This window comes from Dasypus novemcinctus, chromosome 12 (assembly GCF_030445035.2).
Source record: "Dasypus novemcinctus isolate mDasNov1 chromosome 12, mDasNov1.1.hap2, whole genome shotgun sequence".
Lineage (NCBI taxonomy): Eukaryota > Metazoa > Chordata > Mammalia > Cingulata > Dasypodidae > Dasypus > Dasypus novemcinctus.
In genome coordinates this window covers 35016217-35037004 of record NC_080684.1, presented here as the reverse complement: position 1 = coordinate 35037004, position 20788 = coordinate 35016217, and the positions used below count along the sequence as shown (strand labels likewise).

At 51.6% G+C, this 20788-nt stretch overlaps 1 protein-coding gene across 2 annotated transcripts in view; it reads right to left on the bottom strand.

The window, feature by feature from the left end:
* The window catches only part of POU6F1 (POU class 6 homeobox 1), a 29522-nt gene extending 11608 nt beyond the window's left edge, over positions 1–17914 (bottom strand). The window contains exons 1-6 of one of the 2 annotated variants that reach the window (XM_058308216.2): positions 17672–17914; positions 7275–7362; positions 5249–5444; positions 2112–2233; positions 1124–1349; positions 334–596 (exon numbers count right to left, since the gene is read on the bottom strand). In XM_058308216.2, the coding sequence (XP_058164199.1) occupies positions 334–596; positions 1124–1349; positions 2112–2233; positions 5249–5444; positions 7275–7322 (855 nt within the window). In that variant the 5' untranslated portion in view covers positions 7323–7362; positions 17672–17914. Of the gene's footprint in view, positions 1–333; positions 597–1123; positions 1350–2111; positions 2234–5248; positions 5445–7274; positions 7385–17671 lie in introns of those variants that run through there. The other variant, XM_071218901.1, reaches the window with a different exon arrangement.
* Positions 17915–20788: the final 2874 nt, after the last annotated feature.

Here is a 20788-nt window from a genome sequence, read left to right as displayed (position 1 = left end):
CCTTTGGGCCGAGAGGGTGGAAGGGCCGGACTGCAGACACGCTCGTGATACGATCACGTCTAACAGCGCCCACTGCCCCGCCGGTCATGCGGAGGGCAGGCCGGGGGCTGCGAGCCCCCAGCTCACGGGCTGCCGGTCCCCAGACACCATCCCACCCTCAGAGGCTGGTCCTGCGGTTCAGGGTCTGGAGAATCCGCCCAGCCCACCTCCGCTGAAAGGTTAAAAAGGGACGGTGCTCCACCTCCTTCCTCCCCCGTGGGAAGGGTCAGTACCACCCTCGGCCCCTGCTTCCAGTCCAGCCCTGGCCAGCCCCGGGCGCAGGCGGCAGCTTACGATTCCCGGGCTAAACGCGAAGCCCGCAGGCTGGACGGTGATCTGGGGGGGGGCGTCCACCGGCTTGGGGGTGGGGGCGGCCGCGGTGGCCGCGGTGGCCGCGGCGGGCTGCGGGAGGATGGCGGGCGCGGTCTGCAGCAGCGGCTGCGGCTGGAACAGCGGCTGGGGCTGGGCGGGCGGCCGAGGCTGGGCCGGAGAGGAGGCCTGGACTGCCGGGGCGGCGGGGCCGGGCGCCGGGAGGGCGGCGTTCAGCACGGCGGCCGCTGTGGAGCAAGGCAGAGACACAGGAGCTCAAACGGCCCGCCGCGGCCCGGGGCAGCTCCAATCCCGGGGGGATCTGGCACCAGAAGGAGAGGGCATCGGGGGGGCACAGGGGCCTGGGGGGCCAGGCAGCAGCAATGCCCTTGATCCTCGAAGGGGGCAGCGGGAGCCGACATCTCATCCCCCCTCCCTGGGGCCTGGAGAGGTGCAGGGTCCAGAACCAGACGCCGACTCTTCTCGCAGTCCTCAGGCTGGTCGAGGGGGCAGTTCTGGTGTGGGGAGACAGGGGCAGTCGCAGGCAGTGGCTGAAGGAGCAGAGGGCCGGCGGGCCAGCTCGGCGCTGTGGCCTGCATGGCGAGGTGGTGCAGGAGGCTCGGTGGCTGGGTGCCTGGCACTCGGGATCCAGACTCCAAGGCTGTCGCCCCGGCTGGGCTGCGGGTTCTGAGTCCAACGGGGCTAGCACGCGGGCAAGGGTGGCAGTGTGGAGTGGTGGGGGGCCTGGTGCGGTCCTGGGGAGAGTTGCGGTTACCTTGGAGACTGGCTAAAGGTGGCTTGAAAATCCCCCCCGTGGGAGGAGCAGCGGTCAGTCCTGGGAGGGCAGCCACGGTTGCTGTAGGAATTGTCCACACGGCCAGCCCCTGCTGACCAGCCACTTGACCTGCAATACTGATGGGGATAAGAAGAGGTTGAGTAACTGCCCCTGCTGGAACCATAACTCCTGTCAGAACTGTGGCTAAGTTTTCCTGAGTCAAGACCTGCAAAAGCAAACAAGATTTCAAAAAGAAAAGAAAAAAAAAAAATCAACATCCACAGCGCAAACACTGGGTCTCTGAGACCCAGTTGAGCACAAACAAAGCATTCTGAGGGCAAAGGGAAAAAGGCAGACGAGGGCGGGGTAGAGCCAAGCCCTAGCCAGAGGCCCAGCCCTGAGGGGGGGCCTGGCAGGGACTACCCTGCCTCAGGGAAGCAGCCGGACCCTGGTTTGCCGCCTCCCCAGCCTTTCCGGGGCCCTGCCCACAGGACCCCAGCTGGAGGCCCAGAGAGCAGGATGGGCCCGCAGAGGCCTCCCGGAAGCTCTGTTGGGGGACACCCTTAACTGTGTGCAGGTGGCCAAAGGTCACAGGGGACTGGACCTCCTGGAGGCAGCTTCTCACAGTGCTGGAGCTGCTGCCCGGCTCTAAATGAGGCCCGCGGGCAACCCATTAACTCTTCCAGGCACCTACTGGAGAGGCTGACAAGGGTTTTCCCTTGTTTAGTTGTCAGATAAACAGAAACTCCAGGGGCAGGAAAGAGTTAAGGTCATCTCTACAATCCTTGGGGGCCCCAAGGGGATGACCTGGCCTGATCTGGGGCAGGGACAGGATGGGGTGCCTCCTGGGAAAGTCCCTCCCTCAAGCCAGAGCCCCCTCCCTGTCCTGCCTCCTTAAGTTCCCAGATCCCGTAGGTGCCCCATGCTGGCTGTCCCATGCCTTGCTCCTGCCCACTGCCCTCTGCCCAACCCCCCTGATGGCCCTTACCTGGGGGGCAGCTTGTACAGCAAGTGGCGTCAGGGTCTGCGAGGCCTGAGGCTGGCTTGGCGCTTGGCTGAAGGTGGCAACGGCAGGGGCAGGGCTTGGAGGGATCCCCGGGAGTGATTTTCCTTCACGTGGCATTGAGAGAAAGAAGGACACGGAGTGAGCCTGCTGTGAGAGGGGGTGCCGGAGAACAGCTTGCCTGCAGCCTGAAGGGGTACCTCTCTGCACTGAATTTCACACTGCATTTCTGCATGAGCCTTCCCTGGCCCAGGAGGCAGCTTCCCAAATGCTACTGGTAGGAGGAGGCCTGGGAACCCTGGGCCAGACCTGGCAGGTAAGCCGCCTAATCGTGCCTCTAGATGAAGGACACCAAGGCTGATGCAGTTAGATCTCAGCTCTGTGGGATCCCGCGGCTGGCGGAAAGGAGCTGGAGTCAGTAGGAGCAGCTTCTCCGCTCCTCCAGCAACCCGGTCATGGTTCACCTTCAGGCATCTCACCAGCCCACCCTCAGGGTTCTTTTTAGAAGCAGACCCGAGGGAGCGGAACCAGTGAATTAGATAGCCTTACGGTGCCTCCCAACCCCGCAGCCTTAGCTCACGTTTTCATTTGGAAAGGGTCCAACTCAATCAGGATAGTACCGCTCATAGTAAGTTATAAATAAAATCCAGATGGCTTAAGGAGTTAGAGACAAGCCACAACAAAAGCCCTAATGGCATACTAAAAGAAAATGAAATGGCAGATATGCCTCCTCTGTGGAGGGGAGAGGTATTTCTAGGTATTGAAAAAAAAATCAGAAGATAACCTAAGAGAAGGATAAGCTGAACACAGGACAATTTTAAAAACATTTTGATTGACAAAATGAAATAAAACATAACAAGTGGGAATGTGACAAATATAAATGGTAAAAGCTTACTATCTAAAAAATGAAGTATTTATTTTATTCACATACATTTGCAGGGTCCAAGGCTTTCCATATTTCTGCCTTTTGTTGCTTACTGCTAGACAGAACCATCCAGAATGTACCTGTTTCTCCACAGCACCATCCAATTTAGCTTTATCACTGTTTATTTTTCTGGTATAACAGGCATGTGACACCTTAAAGTCAATTAAATTTTCCTCTCACTGACAGCAAGGTTTTGCATTATCATTTTTTCTTGTTAAGACTTCTTCCTATTTAACCAATTAATTTCTCTTCAGAAGGAATTTGAGTGCTCTGTACCTCAGAGAAAAGCATTTTAAAAGGGACCAGGGCAATGCTTTTCAAAGCAGCACTGTTTATGACAGTGAAACACCAGACAAGTTGAGAATGGCCAAAGCCAGAATGGAGAAACAAACTGGTATTATCAGGCATGTAAACCTCTGTCATTAAAGGAAAAGGTATACGAAATGGGATGGTCATCAGAGTCATGCTGTACCTGCGGTGTCTGTAGCTATTAAAATAGGTATATGTGACAAGGACTGGATTGTAATTTAGAGTGACACAAATTACTAGATTCTATTTTCACCCTGAACAAGTTTCCTATTAAGTTTGTTTTAATAAGTGGAAGCTCTCATTATTGCATATCTAGGAAGATTCCATGAAGGCGACAATCTAAGCTGGCAGCTTCTTAAGAGTTACCACCAAAATACTTCCCTTACCTGCTTCACAGTGACTAAACTTCCTTTACAGAGAAAAGCCTTTTGTGAAAGGCTTAAACATTACAAACCTCCGGAAGAAGATGCACAGTGCCGTAACACTCATGCTAAAGTGTAAAGTTTGGTTTAGGATCCATTCCTGAGAGCAGCCTTAGAAAAGGAGTAGATTTAAGGAGAAAAAGTCTTTGGACCCCAGAAGATGTGAGACATGGAAGGTGGATAAAAGGATGGAAAGGGAGTCGGGGCACTTTGGATAAACCTGGGAGACCTACCACATTTTCTGAAGAGGGACTCCACCCCCACGATGGCCAGGCTGAATGGAAAGGGTAGGAGGAAAGGGCAGAAGCCTGCCTTCCCTGCCTGCTCTCCAGGACACTGCCCCTTGGGAGCGGGTACCACCTCAACCTGGCCTCAACATGGAAGCAGAGCATTTCCAGGCTAGAGAAAAATGGCCATGTCTCCCAGCATTCCTCTATTCTAAAGGGGGAGGGGGGGATAATCCAGGTTACAGGGCTCCAAATGACTCTGCAGACTGATTTTCAAGTAGGAGTAGCGTGAGGACTTTCCATTTCCTTGTCAAGGAGTCTCTATTTCTCTGTGGAGGGGGTACGGCCCAGTGGTTGAGCTCCTGCTTCACATGTAAGGAGTCACTGTTTCTCCGTTTTCATTTGCTCTCTTCTTGGCTCCTCCCCAGCCCTCATCGCCCCTCCACCCCAGATCTCCAGCCTAGGGAAGGGGCGAAGTGTGGCGGAAGGTAAGGGGAGGTGAACCATGGCAGATTCTGGGGGAAGTGGCAATGGAGGTCCGAGGCTTCCGGCAGAAGGAGACGTCTACTACACAAGGTGCGAAGGAGAAGAATCAAAGGGATGGTATCCTGTGGCCAGAGGACAGGGCTTCGTCCACAGCGCCAGCCTCTAGCTAGCTGTGGGGTGATCCATCATCTTCCGAGTGCAGAAAAACCAGGCTCATGCCCCAAGGTCATCTTTGCAGAAGGGCAGCGCCTGTAAGTCCCGCAGGCTTGGCTCACGCCAGCCCAGCTGGAAGAGGGAGCTGGACGTCTGCACCATCCCGCCCCCCTGCCGTCCTTAGTCTGAGACAGGGAAGACGCCCTCCATCCTAGCCCCTGGGACCTCCCAGCTCCACCGCAGAAGCAACTTGCTGGAAGGACAGGCAGGATCCCGAGTTAGCCCCGAGGGTCTTGTATTGACCTCTGAGATTGATTCAATCCCCCAAACTAAGCCCTGCCACTCTCCTCACCGCACCCTGCCCCATCCCACTTGAGGCCTGGGAGTGGCTGAAACTAGCACTATGGTTCCAGGGAAAAGGAGTGTGGGCTAGCCCTGGTGGCTGGCCGGGATACAGGCGGTGGCCACAGGCTGTCCGGTGGACAGGAGGTCAAGACCCTGAAGCCACCTGGGCCCCAGGGGCTCACGCTGGCTCCTCAGGGAGACCGCAGGAAAGGAATTCAGGCAGAGCAAAGCCAGGTGGGAGCGGTGGCCGCGTACCAGTTGCCTCGGCAGAGGGGCCTGGGTGGTCTGGCCCGGCTCCCCCCGCAGGTCCGCTGGTCTGGGCGGGGCCTCCGCTCTGGGAGCCCTCGGGGGCCACTCCCTCCGGCCCTTTGCTCTCCTCCTCGGCTGGGACCTGGGCATCCACTCCGACTTCCAGCACTCGGATGGTCTCGTGGCCCGACATCACGATGACCTGCAAACAGAGGTGGGGACACTGCTGAGGGACGAGCCGAGGCAGGGCCTGGGGAGAGGGGAGAGGGCACTTGGGGCTGCACATCTCCTTTGTGCTCTGTGTGTTGTGTGAGGATTGCAGAGCCTGGGGCAGCCTGATGTTCCCCCGACTCCAGAGAAGGAGCTGCTAGGAGCAAGGAGACCCCGGTGATGGCAGAAGGGTCTCCTGCAATCTGGAAAAAGTCCCACAGAGCCAAACCACCTCTCTGCTCCCCCTCCTCGCCTCGGTTCTGAGGGTGGTAAATGGCCCACCCTACAATCGTACAAAGACGTCCTCTCAGCTGCGGGAATATCAGAGTGGGGTGATGAGTGCCCCCAACACGGCATCCATAGCTTAAGCTGGGCCAGGGGCAGATCCCTCTTCACTTCCCATGGAACCACCTGGAAGTTCCCGAAAGGTAAAGGGGAACTTTAAATTACTTTATGGGACGTGGACTTGGCCCAGTGGATAGGGCGTCCGCCTACCACATGGGAGGTCCGCGGTTCAAACCCTGGGCCTCCTTGACCCGTGTGGAGCTGGCCCACGCACAGTGCTCATACGCATAAGGAGTGCCCTGCCACGCAGGGGTGTCCCCCGCATAGGGGAGCCCCACGCGCAAGGACTGCACCCCACAAAGAGAGCTGCCCAGCGCGAAAGAAAGTGCAGCCTGCCCAGGAATGGTGCCGCACACACGGAGAGGTGACGCAGCAAGATGAAGCAACAAAAAGAAACACAGATTCCTGTGCTGCTGACAACAACAGAAGCGGACAAAGAAGAAGATGTAGCAAATAGACACAGAGAACAGACAACTGGGGGGTGGGGAGAGAAAGAAAGAAATAAAAATAAATCTTAAAAAGAAAATTACTTTATTTGCGGTGTAAATTTTTTAAGCTCTCATGATTCTTTTTATTCCTGAAGTTGTGAGGTGAAGACCCAGGATTTCCCTGCAAGCTAACTTCCTGCAGGACAGGCCAGGAATTCTGAAGACTTCGCCTCTCCCTTCCCTCCTTGTCCCCGCACCTAAACCCTGTAGGCGGGTGGCTGTAACGCTGCCACCTGTGTGGCCATACTCAGACCTCCAGGGTATTCTCCAGGCACTAATGACGCAGGTGGTCGCCTCCCTAAACGCTTGCCCTTCTTCCCCTGCTCAAACATCCAGCACCCAGCTCTGTCCCCAACACTGAAATGCTTCTAATTGGACCATTCAAGGATAGAGACCAACTCTGTACATCACAAAGCTTTGTGTCAGAACTTCCCTGCCCTTCGTCCCTGCCCAAAGCCACTCCCACAATACAACACACTCCTTACACCCGCAAACTGGATCCATCCAGAAAGATTCTGTGGGAAAAAGTGACATTGTGACCTAGAAGGGGAGTTATGAGTGAAATAAACCCCCAAAAGTAGTTTCCTCTCTGCCTCAAACTTGACCTATGTGGGACTTTATTCCACTTACATATTAAGAGATTTTAATGTTTTTTTTTTCTCCTTTTAAAAATTACATAAGTAATAAACGGACATTGCAGAAAACTCAGAAAATATATGTCAGAGAAAAAACAAAGAGTAAATTATCTGCTGTCCAGACCTTTCCCCATGTAAACTTAACACAAACTCGTGCATTTTAATTTCACTCTTAAAAATCACAGCTTAAATCCCAAACTCAGCCCCTGAGAAATCCCAGCTGGCAACTACCCGTGATAGTCAGGTGGGCTGGCCCTGAGCCTTGGTAAGAAACAGTAAGGGGCTCTGTGGACTCTCCTCCTTTACCAACACCCTTTAGTCCACCAGGGATGTGACCCCACCCCAAAAACATACCTGCTCATTGACAGTAAGAGACGTATCTGGCCCGGCTCCAGGATCCATGGTCAGGACAGGGTGGGGGCCGACTCACGCCTGGTGCATCCTGTGGGGTGAGACCGGATGGGAGAAGCAAAGGCTAACGTGAAACAGTAATACAATTCCTGTACCATCCAGAAAAGTCAGAAACGGAAGAACAGCAGGCTGAGACAGACACTAAGTTCTCTTGAGTATCTGTATGCTTGAATATAGGAAACAGGATCCTAAGAACTTACTGAATGGATGGGGGAGACTGTACACTACAATGTAAACTATAATCTATGCGGTGCAGCAGTGCTCCAAAATGTATTCACCAAATGCAATGAATGTGCCACACTGATGGAAGAGGTTGTTGATGTGGGAGGGGTGGGGTAGGGAGCGGGGTATGTGGGAACCCCTTATATTTTTTAATGTAACATTTTGTGTGATCTATGTATCTTTAAAAAAAAGCCAATAAAAAAATTTACTGAAAAAGTGTCTCACTTCTTCTGGCATCCCAGGAGAGCCTACACTGTGGAGGAACCAGGAATATCTGGGCATGAGGTGACAAGAGGAAGAAAAGAACCAAGTATCTGTCCCCAGGAGTACCTCAGACCAATGGGAGAGAGCACAACCTACAGAACCCAAGGTGCACGTAACCCAAATACCCAGAACTTCACACATGCTAAGGAGGACTATGAGTATCAGAATGGTTCTTGGGGCGGGGGGGAATCTGGGCAGACTTCCTGAAAGAGATGGTAAAGGTAGGAATAAGTTAATAAAGTGGTCTCAAACCCTAATGTGCGTGATCATCACCTAGAACACTTATTAAAAATGAAGAACCCTAAATCCTCCCCCCAGATCTCCCAGAGATTCTGATTAAGCAAGTGGGTCCCCCAGAATCAGAGCTCAGGTGATTCTGAGGCAGTGAGTCAAGCACCACACTGGCCTGTAACACAGGAGGCTGGAAGACATCCCAGATGGTAGAGTAGTCTGCCACATGCAGTGAGGAGTGGGAAAAGCATGTGTGAGAACAGGTGTCAGTCTGAAGCCACAAACCACAGCCTAAGAAATAAAGGTAACAAAAGGGGCAAACCACTTATACAGGAAAGAAAATAACTGACATAACAAACATTTATTGTGAGAGCCTACGGTGTGCTAACTACTTTTTGTTAACACTAATTCATGTATTATTCATGCCGGCTTGATGTGTGTGTGGGGGGGGGGGGGCGGGGGATTAGTATTATCATGTTACAAAGGAGAAAACTAAGCTCAGAGAGATGTTCTGGATTCCTTACCTTTCCCTTTCGCTTCTTCTCTTCTGGGACTTTTTTTTTTTTTTCTTTCAGTTAAGGTAAAATTCACCTAACATAGAATCATTATTTTAACCATTTTAAAATATGCTGTTTAGTGGCATTTAGTACATTCACAATGATGTGCAACCATCACCACTATCTAGCACTAGAACATTTTTGTCACCCCAAAAGGAAACCCTATATCCATCAAGCAGCTGCTCCCATTCTCCCCTCCCCTTAGCTCCTGGCAACCACTAATCTGCTTTCTGTCAATGGATTTGCCCGTTCTGGGTATTTCATATAAATGGAATCACACACCATGTAGCCTTCTGCGTATCAGGCTACTTCCACTTAGCATGAAGCCTTTAAGGTTCACCTCTGTTGTAACAGTATCGCATGTTGTAACGTATCACTTCGTTCCTCTTTATAGCTGAATACTATTCCCTCATAGGGATAGACCACATTTTAATCATTCATCAGCTGAAGGACATTGGGTTGTTGTCACCTTTTGGCTATTGTGAATAATGCTGCCATTGAACAACCAGGCACACGATTGTTTTTGGACTCCTATACTTACTAACAGAAGTGAAATTGCTGGGTCACTCCTGGGGTTTCAGGATTTTAGCAGCTTTGCCCCTTGGCAGAATGTTCCCTGGTCAACCAGGCAAGGAAATCCATGAGGTTCCTTCCTTCTCCTCCCTCCCCTGACCCCCTAGAATGGGGATAAAGGGGAGAGCAAGCAATTCAAGACATCTAACAATTTGAAATAAGAGTAAAAGAACTCCTTCCATTTGAGGTAGGATAAAGGGGTGTAGGAGGGGCAGGGAAATTTACTAGAAGACCTAGTGGGCATCTGCCCACCTCATGGGGGCTCTAGCCTTAATCCCAGGTGAGATTTTATAATATCTCCCATTTAATGTAATATCCATGGGAGCCTTCCATGAGTTTTGCAGACAGTTTAGCAATTTACCACCACTTCTGGGTGGGAACTGAGATGAGCCATGAAAGTTGTTTCCTATAAAAGTCAAGTAGCAGTCATTTAAAAACAAAATCAATGAAGAGGCAGAGGCAAAGCTGAAAGGGGATGTGTGCAAGGTGGGTTTGGGTCCATAATAGCCTGATGCATACATTTCATAGGGAAAGGAATTTTACAGTTCCAAAGACGGCTTTTAGGCAGGGGAGAGCTGTAGCCAGTCGTTATGGGACAATGGGTCGTCTGCGCAAGGAGGGTTGAAGTCTACTTGTAGCCTTGTTGTCTCCTCTGGTTACCTGCTGCCAACCACGGCCACTCACAGGGAGTGGTTAAGCAGGGCCCAGGTGTCCACTCTGTGGCTGTAATTGGGGGGATTTAAGCAGCAGGTCAGGCCTGGGCGATGCTGACATCCCTGTGACCCTTGAGATTCCAGGAGCCTATGGATATCAACCCAGGTCTCAGGTGTCCAGTCCTTTGTGTCGGGGGCAAGGTCAGTCCTGGATCAGAGCCTCTGACCACTTCCAGGTTTACCCTAATCCACTAACCGGCCCATCCTTTACCTGGAAATCCAAGCAGAATGGAGACAAAAGCCTCTCTCGTCTTGTTTAGTCTTATCTTCAAAGGGTGCCTATCGGAGATCCGTAGGTGATACAAACATCTCTCCAATAAGCAGACACTCACCGTTTGGATTCTCCTCTAGCTCTTGTATGTTCCCCTTGCTTGGTGTCTGCAGACTTTCCCCTGGACCCACTCCCAACCACCTTGCCAGAAGCCTGCCACAGGTTTTCAGGCCTCAGGCAGTGGCTTGCTCTCACTGACCAGGCAGCCATCTTCATCTTGCCTTTTGGCCATTTCCCCAGTGACTGGGGTAAATAGGACATCTGGATGGCCTCCTCTGAGCCCAGGATGCCACGAGTGTCCACAGCTGGCGAGGAGAGACAGTCAGCCATCTGTTTTAGGAGAAGGGGCTCCTGTACCCACCCCTGGCAGTAGAACCCCAATACGTAAAAAGATCACAGCGGGTCTGCTCTGGTTCAAGCTTCCCCCTTTGCCTTCTTTCTCCAGTGAGTCAAGTTTGAAAAACACAATCTGAATCAAACCTGGCAAGGCATCCAAACTGGCTAGCAGATGGCTCACTGATGCCCTGCTCTTCAGCACTAACATCTGTAAGGCCAGAGAACCTCAGAGGGAGAATAAACCCCCTGGATGCCGACACATCTGCCCACACTTGGAGAATCCAGAGAGGGCCAGGATTATCCAGCACTTTCAGTGGAGGGGCTTGAGCTAGAGGAGTCATTCTCCTCTGGGAAATGCTTTGAGTTTAGGGCAGCATTCCAAAACACCCAAGAAGCGCTTTGAAAAATCCCAAACAAATCAGAACTCCCTAGTATAGCCTGAGAGCCTAGTAGGAGAAATCCTGAAATGCCTCGACCTTCATTTATACAACAAATATTTCAGTGGCTACTAGATGCTGGCACTGGGGACACTGTGAAGAAAAAATACATTCCCCACCGTAGTCAAGAAGCCTACATTCTAATGTGGGGAGTCAAGGAAATAAAAAGAACTACATACAAAATGGTTAAGTGCCAAGGTGGATGGAGAAAAGGAAGAAGGTCAGCCCGAGGAGCAATTAACACAGTTTTGTGCGGTCCTTGTACTTTGCTTCCACGGTGGTGTGTTTCAGATACAAAATTGTGAGTAAGAAAAATCTTGTCTTATGTAGAGGAAAATGGAACTTGTGTGATATTCAGCCATTTAACTCAGACCTATTTCCGTGGTGTCAATCACTCCCTTAAAACTCAATGTGGTTGAAGTTTTTTTGCTTTTTTTTTTAAAGATTTATTTTTTATTTATTTCTCCCACCCCCACCCCCACCCCAGTCTGCTCTCTGTGTCCATTCGCTGCATGTTCTTCTGTGACTGCTTCTATCCTTATCAGCGGCACCAGGAATCTGTGTTTCTTTCTGTTGCGTCATCTTGCTGTGTCAGCTCTCCGTGTGTGCGGCGCCATTCCTGGGCAGGCTGCACTTTCTTTCGCGCTGGGCGGCTCTCCTTATGGGCGCACTCGTTGTGTGTGGAGCGGACTTGGCCCAGTGGTTAGGGCGTCTGCCCACCACATGGAGGTCCCGTGGTTCAAACCCCGGGCCTCCTTGACCCATGTGGAGCTGGCCCATGCGCAGGGCTGATGCCCGCAAGGAGTGCCCTGCCCTGTGGTTGAAGTCTTTGAAGCGTAAAACATGTTCTTATTATACAGGAATTTTTTGATGTGGAGAGTACTTTGTGACTTTAGCAGACTCCAAGGAATGGCTGGTGGAACCGAATTTGGTTTTGTCATATTCAATAGAAATCGCCCTTGCATATTTTTGTTAACACTAAGTTTCTCTTGCTGGGATGTTGACCTCAACTCTAAACCACGTTATGTATTTAAACTGTGCACCTGCCTAACCTCCTGCAGAGCTGCAATTTAGAACGGCCACAAGGCCAGGAAGGAGGAGATTGTGTATAATGGAATAGTAGCTGGGGCTGAGGTGACTGATGCAGAATCCACTCTCTACTTCCTGGGTGGTCTCACTCAGTTCGACAAATACTAAATCTAAAGCCCCACTTTGAACCTCACCCCGGAGCTTCAGACTCCTCTATCCAACTGCCTACTGACTGTTCACGTATTCTCACGCTCAACACCTTCAAAACCAAACTCCTGTTTCCACCCTACACCTGCTCCACTTGTCTGTAGCCTTCACCATCTTCCACAGTTGCTCAGGTCAAAAACCTTGCATTCACCTTTGCTTTTATCTTTCTGGTTTATTCTTTTATTTTCCTTATTTCTCCCCCTGCCTCATTTGCACTCGCTGTCTACTCTCTGTGTCTGTGCTTTGTATGCTCTGTGTCTGATTATCTTCTTTTCTTTTCTTTTTTTTAGGAGGCACCAGGAACCAAACCTGGTACCTCCCATGTGGGAGGGAGAGAGGTGCCCAACTGCTTGAGACATACACACCCCACCCCCCGCCACTCCCTGCTTGTTGATCTCTCATTGCGTATTCCTCATTGTGTCATCTCGTTGCATCAGCTCATTGTCTTGCTCATCTTCTGTAGGAGGCACTGGGAACCTAACCCGGGACCTCCCTTGTGGTAGGCTGGTGCCCAGATGCTTGAGCCATATCTGCTTCACTGTCTTTCTCTTACATTTATTCCTTCAGCAAGTCCTGTTGGCTCTATCTTCCCATATACATAGAATCCACCACCCCCCTTCTTTTTTTAAGGAGGTACAGGGGATTGAACCCAGGACCTTGTACACGGGAAGCAGGTGCTCAAACTACTGAGCTATACCCACTCCCCTCCCCCCTCTTTGTACCACTATCACACCGGTCCCTGCGGCTTCAGCAGCTGATGGGAAGGAACACCACACCCTCTCCTGTGCTATTATCTGCCCTGATCTTAAATTGCCAGACTCCAGGCAGGCTCCCTCTTTCAAACAGTCATTATTCAATGGGTGATGTATTTTTTTTTTCTGTATATCCTTGTGACCCTCTCTATTTCTGGCACCAGGACAGATTTCCCTTCCTACCATCTGAAGGATAATAGTCATTAGTTTATTGGGATCCAAGCCCTTTGCACATAGAATTGGGGTTAAGAGCACAGAATCTGGATTCACAATCTCAGCTTTGATATTTACTATCTGTAAGATTTTGGGCGAATTATTTAATCTCCATGCCTCAGTTTCTTCATCCATTAAAAATGAGAATAATAATAGCACCTACTTCATAGGTGACTGAATGAATTGGTGCATGTAAAAAGGCTACTTAGATCAATGTCTGGCACAAAGCAAGCACTCAGAAAATGAAGACTATTGTAATCATCAATATACATTATCTCATTTCAATTTAATGTAGCAATTAAGAACCTAGGTTCATCTCCTAAATTCATTATTTCTCAGCTGTGAGATCTTGGGCAAGGCCCTACCTCTATTTGAAATGGGAAAGTACTATAGTAAGCCATAATAAGGGTTCAATACATGTTAACGATTATTATTCAATTCTGACACCAGCCCCACGAGGCCATGTTGCTCAGTGGTTAGGTAAACAAATACTGGAGCTTGACCAGCTATGAGACTCTCTGCAGATGGCAGGTTACTTTATATCTGTTTTCTCATGGGTAATTCATCATAATAAAAGAGCAGAAAGCTTACCTGGGAGTTGTTGTACAAAACTCTAAGAAAAATGACATTAGCTATTATTATACCTATTCTTTTTTTTTTTTTTAAAGATTTATTTATTTATTTCATTCCCCCCCTCCCCCGGTTGTCTGTTCTTGGTGTCCATTTGCTGCGTCTTGTTTCTTTGTCCGCTTCTGTTGTCGTCAGCGGCACGGGAAGTGTGGGCAGCGCCATTCCTGGGCAGGCTGCACTTTCTTTTTTTTTTTTCTTTTTTTTTTTTAAAGATTTATTTATTTATTTAATTACCCCCCCTCCCCTGGTTGTCTGTTCTTGGTGTCTATTTGCTGCGTCTTGTTTCTTTGTCCGCTTCTGTTGTTGTCAGCGGCACGGGAAGTGTGGGCGGCACCATTCCTGGGCAGGCTGCACTTTCTTTTTTTTTTTTTTTTTTAAAGATTTATTTATTTATTTAATTACCCCCCCTCCCCTGGTTGTCTGTTCTTGGTGTCTATTTGCTGCGTCTTGTTTCTTTGTCCGCTTCTGTTGTCGTCAGCGGCACGGGAAGTGTGGGCGGCACCATTCCTGGGCAGGCTGCTCTCTCTTTTCACGCTGGGCGGCTTTCCTCACAGGCGCACTCCTTGCGCGTGGGGCTCCCCTACGCGGGGGACACCCCTGTGTGGCAGGGCACTCCTTGCGCGCATCAGCACTGCGCATGGCCAGCTCCACACGGGTCAAGGAGGCCCGGGGTTTGAACCGCGGACCTCCCATGTGGCAGACGGACGCCCCAACCACTGGGCCAAAGTCCGTTTCCCAGGCTGCTCTTTCTTTTCACGCTGGGCGGCTCTCCTTACGGGGCGCACTCCTTGTGCGCGGGGCTCCCCTACGCGGGGGACCCCCCTGCGTGGCAGGGCACTCCTTGCGCGCATCAGCACTGCGCATGGGCCAGCTCCACACGGGTCAAGGAGGCCCGGGGTTTGAACCACGGACCTCCCTTTGTGGTAGGCGGACGCCCTAACCACTGGGCCAAGTCCGTTTCCCTACCTATTCTTATAAAGGAGGAAGTTGGGGATCAAAGAGAGATAACGGCTTAGACTTCAGGGGAAAACCTGGATTCAAATCCCAGCTTGGCAACATTTGTGAATGCAATTAATGGCACTGAATTATATTTTTGAATGTGGTTAACAGAGGAAATGTTAGGTTGTGGATGTAGTAATAGAATAAAATTTTTTTTAAAGTCCATAGAACTACACAACCCTAAATTAAACCATGGACTATAGTTAATAGCACAATTATAAAAATGTGCTTTCACTGATTCATTTTTCACCATTTTAAAGATGAGGAAATTGAGGTTCAGAGAGGTTAAAATGGTGGGTGATTAAATGAGCAAGCCTTATGGGGTTGTTATATTGTGATATGGGGTCCTACAAGTGAAAAGCTCAGCACGGTTCTCTTACTGTGACTCCTATTTTTATCCACAGGGAAAGGGAGGTAGCAGTAGCAGGTGGTCAGGGGACTTGCCCAGGGGCACACTGAAGTCAGGATCAGAGCCAACCTCAAATCCAAGACCACCTGCCCCAAACAACACAGGTAGCCTCCTCCAGGAAACAGGAGGAGGGCTGATGGGCCATTTTGGCCCTCAGCAATCAGAACATGTTGAGAAACTGAGGTGCTCGGTTCTGCTCCAGACCCCCAGAGACTCTGGACCCAGGGTCAGAGATAAATGGCTTTCCAAGCTGCCGGCAGGGCGGCTAGGCTCAAGCATGGGCCATAAGAAGGGAGAGACCGAGAGGCAAAAAGGGAAGTAGCAAATAACTGCATTTCCCCTTTCCCAACCGACCATTTGCAATCTTAGACATTCCCTTGTGCTCCAATCTGATTCATTCCCAGAAAGGGGAGGGGAAGAGGCACATGAAATACAAAAAACAAAATATATATATATGTTCCCCAGTATGAGCTCAAAGAGGGCAGGGACCATGTCTGCTTACCACCACCTCCCCAGTGCCTAGCAGAATGCCTGGTACATAGCAGGGGGTTCATGAAAATGGACTAAAAACATAAATTAAGATACCAGGTCATATCACAGCCTCAGTAAAGCCGCCTCATATTTCTTACCTTCTCACTCAAAGCACATATCCCATTTCAAAATTTAGCCCCCATTCCCAGAACTGGGGCTACTGAAAATGATTCCAAAGAAGCGGGAGAACCTGCTTAAACCTACCCCTTCCGAATGTGCCAGTCCACCTCCTCATTCCTGAGCTTCCCTCCCTTGGCCAGTTTGTCCCAGGGGGCCACTCCATTTATGGCTTCATTCTAACATACAAAGAGCATGGAGCTTAAAAGCAGAAGACCCAGTTTCAGCACAGGTCATCTCTGAATCTTGGTTTCATTATATGGGCCTAAATCATAGCACCCACCTCGTGGGTTACTGTGATGATTAAATTAGTAATATTTAGGTAAAGAACTTAGAACAGAGCCAGGCATGTAAGTATCATAACTATTATTGTAACATATATATAACATGCTATTTTTTAAAAATCTGAATACTTGCATATAAAAACTGTAAAGCATTATAAAAATGTAAAAGAGTCCTTTTGTTATTTAAGAGTGGGAAAATACAGGGAGGGGAAGGCTAATATCTGATCCCAGGTTTCTTCACCATGTGGAGAGCCCTTAAAAGAGCAAATTCCTTCTTGTTCACTTTTTAATTGTCAGATAGTACCTCAAGGAAGAGAAAAAAATGCCTGTCACACACACACGTACACACACACACAATCATTATTTGATATTATTTTGTTCATTTTCACGTTTACCATCTGCCTACTTCCCCCTCCCGGCCCCTGGATATAAACTCCACGAAGCTTTATCTAAATTATTCAGAGCAGGGCACATAGTGGGTGTTTTTAGTGAACCGATGAATGAATGAACGAAATTTTACAGCAAATGTGCAAAGAAGTACCAGGTCACAGAAGCATCACCCTAAGCACCAGGGCTTCAATCAAAATGGAATTATTTCCCAATGGTCTCCACGGGTCATGTTATAGGCTCCCGAGGTAAGCGAAGGAGAAATATATGCCTATGACCACCTGAAGACCAACCCTCTACTTTCAGAACAAGGAATCAGGAGCAGATACTGCTAATATCTATGCAGGGCTTCTTTTCGGTTGCCTTGGAAGGGTTCCTGGCAGATTTTATTTCCCCCTGCCCAGCAGCAGAGGCTTTTTTTGTGAAGGTTTTAGGCAGAGTGAGGGTCACAATCCTGAAGTGGAGGTAAGAAGGCAACCTGGGGCTCCACCGGCCTTGCCCAGTGAAAATGCCCATTATGATGATTATTTATTAATAATAATACTGCTGTTAAATATTTATGAGAGCTCATGCGCTGCTTGATGGTGACCCTCCCACCGCTCCCCGACTCCCGCAGCTCCTCCCGAGTCCTTAATACCAGCCAGGCCCCCAGGCGTAGGGCTGGCTCGGGAAGAGAAATGTGACAGGTCCCCCTGGCCGCTTCAGCTGTCCCTAAACGCGGGGGCCCGGGCGTCCGGGTTCTCCGGTCAGGCGAGAAGCCGTCCCCCCGCGGCCACCGGGGCTGTGGATCAGGCGTCCCCGTGAGCCGGACCCCACCGGGGCTTCTGGGGCGTGATCCGGGAGCGGCCAGGTCCAGGCTCCCCAAGGGGTCCACCTGGCGGCCGCCCCCTCCCCACCCCGGGTCCAGGCTGGCCCGCGGGCCGGCGAGGGCGCTGTCCCCGGGGTCCCGGCCCCAGGCGGGCGACCGCGCGCAGTCCCGCTCCCGGAGCGCCCCGCCGCCCCGGCCCAGCATCCCCCCGCCCCGGCCCGGCGGCTTTTTTTTTTTTCCCTCTCTTTATCATAAATATATAAATTATGCTAATTACGGGCATTGCATATTAACCAAACCCGAAACCTCCCCTGCCCGGCCCCCTCCCCCTCCGTGCAAACCCCTCCCAGCCCCGGACCCCGCTACTCACCGGAGCCCGCGCCCGAGCTCCTGCGCCCCGGTGCCCGGCGGCCACCGATTAGAGATTCATCTCACAGCCCGGGCCAGGGGGCCGGGGGCCGGGGCCGGGGCGGCTGCCGCCCGCAGACAAAGAAGCTAGTGCGGCTGGACTGGGCTCGGCTCGGCCCGGGAGCCGGTCAGGACCCGCCGCCGCCCCGGGGCCCCCAGCCCGGACTGGGCAGCGCCGCAGGGGGCTCCGCGGGCTGAGCCGGGCGGAGGGGGACGGCCGGGAAGCGGGAAGGGAAGGCTGGGGGGGGGGGTGTCAGGTATATATTTTTCTTCTTTTCCCCTTCCTCGGCCCCCCTTTTTCCCTCCCCCCCCTCTTTTTTCCCCTCCTTCTGCTACTTGGATTTTTTTAGCTGCTGCGTCATGAGCATAATTTATGCAAAGAGCTTTGCCGCATGCTGCACCGCCCGCGCCAGCCACCGGGGGCGGCGGCCTGGGCGGGCGGCGGGGAGGGCCGGGGGCCCGGGGGCCCGGGGGCGCGGGGGCGCGGGGGGCCGGGCGGCGCGCGCGCAGGGGGGCCCCTCAGTGCTCGGCCCAGCGGTGAGGCCCTGGGAGCCCCCTCGGGGCCGGGGCGGGGCTGGTTCCGTGGCCCCCTTCGAGGCGCCTCTGGAGGGCGTTTTGTTTTGGAAGGTGCGAGAACGGGAGCGCGGGAGTCGGCCCGGGGGACCCTGTGCCCCTCTCCCTTCTGCCGTGGGCTGGGGCGGGGACGGCGACCACTCCCACTCTCCGGGTTCGTCCTCGCGACGTGGGAAGTGGAGTCCCCGTCTCTTCCCGAGCCCCCAGGCCCGGGCTCGACTGGGAGAAAGGGGCGGCGGACCTCGGTGACCGCGCCTGTGTCCTGCGCCCCAGCTCCACCCCAGGGGGGGCCCGAGGCTCTCCCGCGGCTCGGGCCACTTCTGCCGCCGCCCCGCTCCGGGCACGTGGTGGGGGCTGTGTTGTCTAAACACAGCTGCCTCCCTTGCCTTCTCATCCAAGTCGGCGAGGAAACGCGAAGAGAAAGTTGGGTGGAATGGTGGAAAACAGTGCTGTGTCTTTGTGGTAGTGAGGGTGGGGGGAAGGGTTTGGTGTCTCTGGTGGCTTTTGAAGGTAGGGAAAAAGGGAGAAGAAACGAAAAAACCAAGGTTAGGGCTGAGGGAGAGCAGATGGGAGAAGCAGCTGGCCAGCGGAAGGGGAAGGAATTGGGACACCAGAGGGGAAGAGAGGAATGAGGGGAGAATTGGGGAAGATGGGAGTTCTGGAAATCCAGGGAGCGTGGCTCTCAATCCCGAGGCAGCCTTCAGCCCAGGCCGCTTTCCTTCCTTTCCCCCTTCTCCCCCACATTTGGTGGTCTGATGATTCACAGGAGAGCCCGCGGTAGTGTGCGGAGAAAGGAAGCCTGGGACCCTCTCCCTGGATAGAAGGAGAACTCAGCCCTCCCCAGCCCCCTCCTCCGGCCCACCTGGTGGAAGGACGCTGCAGGAGGTGGAGGGGAGAGGGCCACAGCGCCAGGTGGCTCCAGCCCGTCACTACACCCTGTTGGCCAAAATGTTATCTGGAGCTTGCTCACAGCCGGAGGCCCGGCTCACAGAAGCTTCCTGCTTGAGACCTGGCATCATCACCATTTGCCTGGCCTGCCGAGCTCAGGCATCAGCTCGCTTTTCCCTCTGGAGATGTGGAGGCACTGCTGGTAGCAGATTTATGAATTATCAGTGGATTACGGGTCAGAATACTTAGGTTTTAGTCTCAGCCCTTCCACCGGTATTCCAGACAAGTAATTTAACATCTCTATTACCTATAAAATGAGGATAATATCTACAATGACTGCTTCACAACGCTTTCAGGAAGTTTATTTGTGAGCCTGTGAGTGAAACTTTGGAACTTTGAAAACCGTGTGTGAAAAATCTTTGAAAACTGTAAGCTTTTAAAATGTTGTTACCTGCACACTAGTTTGAATCTTAATGGCCCTGTATCGTAGCTCTTGAAGTTCTTGTGTGCTCTCCCCTCCTGTCAGTTCCTTGACAGTCTGAATTGTTCCTCATATTTGTACTCCCTGTTACTTTTCAAGTGAAGAAGGGACTCAGTAATGCTATTGAACGTACACATGGGCTGAAACGTCTAGTCTGTGTGACTCAGTTTGGTGCTACACACAGATTGATCAAGGGCTTTGGATAATGTGGTTATCAGGAGTCATCTGAGGACAAATACAGATGTGATCAGAGGTGTTCAGAGAAACATACATCAAAATGTTAATCACATGATTAAAAAAGAAAACAAAAAAACAGATTGTTGATCATGGTTTTCTTTGGGAGGAGACTGAATTTATATTATACACACTTCTGTATTGCTTGAATTTTTGACAATGAGCATATATTACTTCTATTTTTTGTTCGATTTTTAAAAAAGATTTGTTATTTATTTATTTATTATTTCTTTCTTTCTTTCCCTCCCCCCCAGTTATCTGCTCTCTGTGTCCATTCGCTGTGTGTTCTTCTGTGACCGCTTCTATCCTTATCAGGGCACCAGGAATCTGTGTTTCTTTTTGTTGCGTCATCTTGCTGTGTCAGCTCTCCGTGTGTGCGGCGCCATTCTTGGGCAGGCTGCACTTTCTCTCGCGCTGGGCGGCTCTCCTTACGGGGTGCACTCCTTGCGCGTGGGGCTCCCCTACGCGGGGACACCCCTGCGTGGCAGGGCACTCCTTGCGCGCATCAGCACTGTGCGTGGGCCAGCTCCACACGGGTCAAGGAGGCCCGGGGCTTGAACCGCGGACCTCCCATGTGGTAGGCGGACGCCCTAACCACTGGGCCAAGTCCGCTTCCCCTGTTTGATTTTTTATTGGGGGTATAACATGCACATACTAAAGTGCACAAATCTTTTTATTGTGCTTTGTTTTGTTTTTGATGTACTGAGGCTGGGGATTGAACCTGGGACCTCATATGTGGGAAGCCCTCACTCAACCACTTAGTTTTATCGGCTTCCCCTAGTTGGTTTTGTTTGTTTGTTTTGTTTTTAGAAGGCACTGGGGATCTAACTGGGAGCTCGTACATGGGAAGCAGGCACTCAACCACTTGAGCTACATCTGCTCCCGGGTACACGAATCTTAAGG